Genomic DNA, 8,098 nt, shown 5'->3' on the forward strand with positions numbered 1-8,098 from the left:
AGTGTCTTGCCCAAGGACACGACATGCTGACTTAGAGGAGCCAGGGATCGAACCACCGACCTTCCGATTGCGATTCCAATTGAGTCACGCCCCACGCCCCACGCCCCTTATGTGTCACAGATTGACCGATGGCGGCTGTAAAGCTGGGCCCTGGGGTGCATTTAGCACATATTTGTGAAAGTAAATGAGTCTGGGAGTTCAGAGAAGAAGCCCTTTGTTCAAAAGACAGAGCCCAATAGCTTGTACCTTATCAGCCGAGTACTTTGTTAAAAGAACATACCTGAATCTAACATATATTTGTAATTGTTCGTTAATAATTTGTTTTGTGAATGGAAAAATGTTGACTTGGAAGAGCTCAGTTTTTAATTATAGGAAGCACCCTGAGCGGACTGCTATTAACCTCTCACCTGATTCTTCGACATTCACTGACTGACTGGACACAATGATGATGACCTCTGACCTTTCACTCTGAGCCTTAATAGGGGTCTGTTGTTTCAGCTGGTGAAAACAGAAGTCTGACCTTGGGGAAGTTGAGACTGATCATTATTATTTCTTTTGCCTCTTTTGTCATTGGCACAAATTCGTTTTAATAACGCAGTGTGAAACAAAATAGTAGCAAAATGCACAAATTCCACATAAAATCCTCCACCTCTCAATTGCTTCATGGTATCATAATCAGGAACATCATTTTAAAATCCTCTGCCTCTGATTTGACTCAAATGAGGCTCTGGTTGACCAAGGCCTTGATGATGATTTAGGCTTTATTGCCATTAATAATTTTTATTCCCCTTACTGCTACTTTGGTTGATCTGAAAAAGCATGGAGTGGTTTTCTCATGGGATGCTACTATGGTGCTTTTTAACTCCAGTCCCTGGGCAGGTTATTAGAGCAGCAGTGCATAATTGCAGCCTGGTTGGTGTGTGAAACATCCACTCCACCATTCTCCACCAGCTTCACTTGAATTATGTATTGCTTACTGAAAACGAGAGAAACGGACACACTGATATTATACATGGGGTGTTTGGAATTATATTCTAATTAGAAATTGTTGAGCTATTAAAACAGTTAATCACATTTCATTGTGAATTAAGCTTTAAATGTTCATGATTCACATTGGAAATAGCAATTTGACAAAACATTTCTATCAGGTCCACTTATCTTTTACTTCACTTATCTCAAAACACAAGTGAGTCAACTTTATAACAAACGTGTCATTTTCAAACTCAATATTGTGAATATAATATCTTTTTTTCACATATATTAATAGAAAAAAAGTTTGGACTCACTTAGGCATTGGGGTGATTCAATAGATGTCTGATCCTGCCAGTTAGCGAGGCAAAGCTAATAATAGTTAATGATGTTTGTTGGAAAGTCTTTGCTCGAAGATAAAAGAGTATTGTGTTTTGAAAAACATGTTTGGCATCTGCTCGTCTTTATATTTCACGTCTCAGTAAAGAATAGCTTTACAACAATGATTCCAGAAACCCACGGCCATACATGAGTGAACTACATTTTTATAGCTATAAATCTGTTTGTTATTGGCTGTTCGCTGTACTTGAAACTTGAAAATGACTGTTTTGTAGATGGGTCTGACAATGCAGCAGCTTAATTTCGTAACGTAACCCTTTATTTGCTTTCATTATCATGTTTTCATGCCGTGCTAAGGCCTGATGTCTTGTGTATGCATGCATGCTTGTATGCATGGCAGAAATGTGTGTCTAAGCAGAACTGGGTGGGGTGCTGTGCTGGAAATGTGTGCACACCTTCGCAGTAAAGATCTGTAATGTCAGATAACCGGCCAGTGACTGCACCCTGCATGTTTCAGTGGAGACACACTGCAGTTTCCACCAAGGCCAACAGGGTATTATATGTCACAAGGACTATAACTGTCGTGTCCAAATTTTAAAACGCTGGGTGAAACAGAGAAAAGCCTCCCATAAATCAAGAAAATGTCATAGTAGCGTGTTTTATAGCCATGGAGTTATATAACTGAAAATCAGTTATATCCCTTCACTAGTTTGCAGCTAACACCAGTGAAGTGCCTGCAGCATTCTTTAATTCTTTAAAGCCTGACTGTAGAACTCCTGCAAGCCAGGCTGATTTCAAAGAACTGGGGCTGCCAAAGATTGACAGCTGCATTCGTGACCTCAAGTTGTTACAATTTAATAATTTAAGATAGATAAGTTTATTGAAGAGAAATACTATCTTAAAATAAGATTGACACATGTCTAACAAAAAATCAGCTACCACTGATTATGGCAATTTTTGCTCACTAACTGCCAGGCAACACATTTAGAAGAACATTTTCAACATTATCATTGCTGGCTCACCACCTCAGCGATTTAAGCCTGCATTATATGAACATACAGTTGCGCTCAAAATTATTCAAATTAGGTGTGTTGGTATTGGTATTGGGCAGCATGGTGGTGCTGTGGTTAGCACTGTTGCCTCACAGCAAGAAGGTCCGGGGTTCGAATCCCAGTTTGAACCCGGGGTGTTTCTGTGTGGAGTTTGCATGTTCTCCCCATGCTAGTGTGGGTTCTCTCCGGGTACTCCGGCTTCCTCCCACAATCCAAAGACATGCACATTAGGTTAATTGGTAACTCTAAAATTGCCCGTAGGTGTGAGTGTGAGAGTGAGTGGTTGTCTGTCTGTCTCTGTCTCTGGATGTGGCCCTGCGATTGGCTGGCGACCAGTCCAGGGTGTACCCTGCCTCTCGCCCGAAGTCAGCTGGGATAGGCTCCAGCTCCCCCCGCGACCCTGACGGATAAGCGGTATAGAAAATGGATGGGTAGATGGTATTGGTTCAACTCCCTGAATAGAATCCCTCATAAGAGCACTCATTTGCAAATCAGGTGCTGTTGTTTATCAAGGACGTCATATATCAGGTGTGCTTTACATAGAACATGTCAAATACCCAGACTGGCTCTGGGTTTGTTCACTGTGACGTTTGGGTAAGTTAAGAGAATTGTCCAAAAAGTTAAAAGAGGAGATCAAAGCTAAAGGAACACTGGCTGCACCACCTGGCAGAAAGACCTGACGTGGCAGAAAGAAGCTAACAACAGCTGCCACCAGATTTCTGAGGAGGCAGGTGGACAAAACCCTTTGAGCAACTGCAAAAGACCTGCAGCAAGACTTGGTGGCAGCAGGCACTGAGGTTACAGTTTCTACAGTAAGGAGCAGACTGAACGCTCAAGACATTCACCACTACTGACCCAAAAGCACAGCAGCAGTCGGCTCTAATATGCTTGAAACCATATCAATAAGCCACACGAGTTTGGTCAAAAGGGAAGTGGAGTAATGAAACAAAACTGGAACTTTTTGTGTCTATGGATCAGATATGTCTGGAGGAGGAAGAATGAATGAAGAGATCACCCTGCCTACAGTGAAGCGTGGTGGTGACTCGGTGATGCTCTGGAGCTGCTTTGCTTCTTCTGGGACAGTCAAGTATCTGGAAATCCTAGGGAGAAAACATCATGATGCCCAAGCTTCCGCTTCCTCACAGACGCCTGTGGGGAAGCTGAAGCTCGGGCATCATTGGATCTTCAAACAAGACAATGATCCAAAGCATACATCAAAGTCCACCAAGGCTTGGCTTCAGAAAAAATCCTGGTAGATACTAGAGTGGCCGTCACAGTCGCCTGACTTGAATCCCATAGAAAATCTCTGGTGGGATTTGAAGAAAGCGGTTGCAGCATGCAAACACAAGAACATTAGAGAGATGGAGGCTGTTGCCCATGAGGAATGGGCTGAAATTCCTCAGGAATGCTGTCGGATGCCTCAGGAACCTGATGTCTGGCTATTCATCACATTTGCAGCAGTTCAAAACAGCAAAAGGGTGCTTGTCTAGGAGGAATTGAATAATTTTGAGACTGCAGTAGTCATTAAAAGTGGAATTTTGTGTTGAATTTAGAGAAACCATTTGTAATATAAGTGTTGAGCTATTTCAATTGTTCTTGTTTGAGGTCTTCATTGAACACAGCTGAAAGTCTGTAAATTCTCCCAATACACATCATTTGCAATAGGGGTTGCAGGCAGTACCTGATGTGTGCTATGTGTGCAAACCTAACATTTTCACTTCTGATTTCTAAAAGTTGGATTCATAAAGCAATTTATTGTTTTCTTGTATTAAAAACAGCCAGTGTCCAGAAGTCCCCTGTCGGGTTGTTATGAGCTGTGATGGTGGTGGTGAGAGGAGCAGATAATGATTTCACATGAAATAACCTCGGGGTGAGGGTCAGCACTTAATGGTTTACCAGTTGTGATGTATGTGGACCTTTTTAATGTTGACTTTCCCACTGGTGTGTGTTTGTACAGGATGAGGGCTGTGCTGCTGCTGCTTCTGTTGGTCACTCTCATGACCATTAAAACTGTAGCTGGGGGGAAAAACCAGAAAGGTAAATTTCTCTCTCCATTTCTTACCTACTCTTTCTTTGTTTTTCTTGTCACTATAGATCAGTGGTCCCCAGGGTAGGGGCTCGGACCCACAAAAAAGCCCATATGGTCACAAGATGATTGTCATGAAGACTTTTCCCCTGCTGAATTACTGGCTTATGTAACCTAAAAAACACCCATTGTCAAAAAGGTTGGAAACCATTGCTATAATTATATGTTTCTGTTCATGCATTGCAAATGTATTTTTGCTTACTATATGTGCATTAAAAATTCATTTGATTGGAGTGGAGTGCTGTCCCATATCTATGGTGATGAGCTTTACAGTTATACACAATGGAGCTGATGGCACTGACTCATTATTATTATATATACTACCACCTGCACTGCCACCATTGTTTCAACATCATTCCCATAAAGATATTGCATACACCACTAGCTAATAGGAGTCACAAGTGCAGTAACAAATAGTTACCAGAATTTGCACCTGAGTGCTGCAGGTACATAGCAAGAAACTTCTAATTGCTTAAGTTCACTTTGTTTGTACATGCAGTTCCTGGTGACCTGCAGTATTATCAGCACTGGCTGAATTCTCCAGCTCATTGAATTTGTGGATTGAATATTGAAACAATGCATGTCTAAAATAACCAGTTAATAAATCTTTATTTTGTCCTCAGAGAAAAACAAACCCTCCCAGACCGGGTCAGAATGCACTGACTGGCGCTATGGCAACTGTGTCCCTAGCAACGGGGACTGTGGAGCAGGGTTTAGAGAGGGGTCATGTGACCAGCAGAACAAGAAGATGAAATGTAAAGTACCTTGCAACTGGAAAAAAGACTTTGGAGGTAACACCCACAAACACAAAATGATGTATTCAACTAAAACATTTGAAATTTGATGGATGGATACAGTGCAGATGAAATTAGGAAGGGTAAAGTGATTTGCAAGTAGACTTAGTACATTGAATGTGACAGTTTTCTTTATTTTTTCAAAGCCTCCATCAGACAAACCTCTGCTACTGACCGTATGCCTCCATCGTATGAGAACACAGAGGCAGGAGACAACATTATAAGCACTTGTAACATATAACGACCCTCCTTATATACCCCTCTGTAGCTATGATACAATTTCTGTTGACACTGTCACTGTCAGCAAAGATTCAACTCCAGTTGAAATGTTTATGCCATAGTTTACAGTGTGATCTGCTAAGTGGGTAAAGTCATGCTCAGTAGTTTATGTCAATTAATGTATGGATCAAAACACTTGTCCTTGTGGGGACACTCATTGACATTATGCATTCCCTAACCTTAACCTAATTGTAACCTTAACCTTAAAACCAAGTGTTAACCATCAAATTTCTTACAATTATATATTTTATATATATTTATATTTGTTCTCCCATATTTTTATATTTGCACTTATTGTTATTTTTGTTATATACATTGTTTTTGCATTACTGACGCTTTATTTCTGCACCTTTTCTGTCTCCCAGGTGTGGGATAAATAAAGTCTATCTTATCTTATCTTATCTTGCATGCGAACACACACACACAGGAGAAGAGGGCCTATAATGGAAGCGTAAGGTCCACTAGATATAACAGCCAGTGAAGCTTGAAGGAATTAATGTATGGCATGTGTTCATGTATCTTCTATGTGTCTGTGTCTCTCTCTCTCTTTAAGCTGATTGTAAGTATCGCTTTGGTAGCTGGGGAGAGTGTGATCCAAGCTCTGGCTCGCGGACCAGAACAGGGACATTGAAGAGGGCTCTGTTTAATGCAGAGTGTCAACAGACTATTTCTGTCTCCAAACCTTGCCCTGGGAAAACCAAGACAAAACCCAAAGGTTAGAGAAAAGTTAAAAATGGACATCCTCATTCACCCAATCACGCATCATTCATACAGGAATCTAAGCTGGAGGAGACACACATTCACACACTGGAGCTTTGAACGAGGAGACATTTCACAAATGTATGCACACGCACAATAAACGGAACCTCATAGTAGTACTAGATGTCTAGATTGTCAGGAGATCATCAAAATTCTTTGGATTGGTCCTCTGGGAGCCATGAATTTCTTTCAATAATTGAATCAGTTAGTAGTTGTGGAAATGTGTTAGTCTGGACCAAACTGATGGGCCAACCGACATTCCCATTAAACCCGAGCGACTGGCATGGCTAAGAACATGTTACCTAATAGAGACTTTTTGCTCTGGCAAAAGACCTAAAGATGGCAACAGGAGACCATGACATAAAAATTTAGTATGGATATTCACTGTCCTACGAAGATGATTCTGAATGAATGATGAATGATTTCGAGTCACGTTAGATTATATCTGTGCCTCCATCTGAGGACCATCTAATTATTTGTCACACCTTTACTTAAAATGCAGACCAGCATTTTGTGAATGAATGGTGTGAGTAATATTTGTGCCCATGTCATGTTTTCTTTTTTCCAGGAAAGAAAAAAAAAGGCAAGGGAAACTAGACACAGGCCGCAGAGAGGAGTCTCCAGGGACAAGACAATACAAGAAAGACAAGAATCTTCATTAAACAGAAATAAAACAATACTTGTCTTAAACCTGTTGTTCTCTGACAGTGGTCCCAACACTTTTAGATTCATAGCCTGATTTCCATACACTCTTCCATACAGTCTTTTTCAGGCTTTATCAGCCACAACTGTGCTGAGAGACAGACAAACTGAGTAAAGACCGACCTTGTCTCTCGTTCTCCTGCTACACCTTTCAGTAAATGTGTGTGAAAGCATGCTTATGATGTCACGAGGGGATCTAATAATCATGTAACCTCCTCCAGCCCTTCAGCAGGCTGACTGTCCCCACCCACTAAAAACCTCCTGACTCCACCTCGCTGTCTGGCGTTGTTTTCTTCCTCACTAACTCAGCTCCTGGTAACACGAAGTCGGAGGCAAAAGCAAAGCAGCAGATTGTCCTTTTCTTCTAAAACAGAGTACTGAAAACAGCATTAAACAATATAAACCTCCAAATACAAGCAGGAACTTTAAAATGAGCAGAACATGGGACCTTCAAAATCAGCCTACACAGCTGCTTCCAAATCAAAGTGCATTTGGAATATTCATGTTATAAATCTTCCTTTTGGACATTTTCTGCAAGGCTTTCCTCAAGGTTTACTGCCATAGTATTGTTTGCATTTTTCTTTTGTTTATTAAATTTTAAGAACATATGGTTGCATTGTGTCTTCTATATGATTTCAGACTTCTGAACTCTTTATTCTAGATCAGGGGTCTCAAACTCAAATTGGCTTGGGGCCACTGACAGCACACATCTTACAGGAGGGCCACTACAAAATTCAAGTTCAATATATAATTTGTCATTTCAAACAAAACAAAATGGAAACTGCAGTTTAGAAACATTTTCCAAACAGTTTTTTTAAACTAAAATAACTTCATTAAAATAATCTAACAAAGCTTCACTCTCCAGCAACAAAGTGAACACAGCCACAGCCAGTGTTTGCTGAAAGAGGAAGACACTGGACACAAGATATCGGCAACTTACAGCATGCAGTCCTCCAGTAACTGTCCTTCGGTGGAGGGTTTCCCATGTATCTGTATTCTCTTTTTTTTGGATCCCAGACTGTTTTCTCAGGCAGGGTCCAGTTCTGTGACTGGCCTAAAACCCAAACTTGGTATATGTGAACAACCTGGGCTGGGGGCCCAGCTGAACTTTGGGCCTC

At 41.0% G+C, this 8,098-nt stretch overlaps 1 protein-coding gene across 1 annotated transcript; it reads left to right on the plus strand.

Moving 5' to 3' along the window:
- The first annotated feature begins 4,318 nt into the window (after positions 1–4,318).
- LOC139223800 (midkine-B-like) lies at positions 4,319–6,875 on the plus strand. The gene is made up of 4 exons (XM_070855798.1): positions 4,319–4,397; positions 5,070–5,237; positions 6,073–6,234; positions 6,847–6,875. Exons 1-4 carry the CDS (start codon positions 4,319–4,321, stop codon positions 6,873–6,875), a joined length of 438 nt encoding a protein of 145 aa, XP_070711899.1.
- The last annotated feature ends 1,223 nt before the right edge of the window (positions 6,876–8,098 follow it).

This window comes from Pempheris klunzingeri, chromosome 24 (assembly GCF_042242105.1).
Source record: "Pempheris klunzingeri isolate RE-2024b chromosome 24, fPemKlu1.hap1, whole genome shotgun sequence".
In the NCBI taxonomy this organism is placed as follows: Eukaryota; Metazoa; Chordata; class Actinopteri; order Acropomatiformes; family Pempheridae; genus Pempheris; species Pempheris klunzingeri.

Excerpts from the sequence above, each read along its gene's own strand:
- LOC139223800 (XM_070855798.1), top strand. The coding sequence starts at position 4,319 with ATGAGGGCTGTGCTGCTGCTGCTTCTGTTGGTCACTCTCATGACCATT. Across the intron at positions 4,398-5,069 it reads TGGGGGGAAAAACCAGAAAG|AGAAAAACAAACCCTCCCAG; the intron begins GTAAATTTCTCT and ends TTTTGTCCTCAG. Across the intron at positions 5,238-6,072 it reads CTGGAAAAAAGACTTTGGAG|CTGATTGTAAGTATCGCTTT; the intron begins GTAACACCCACA and ends TCTCTCTTTAAG.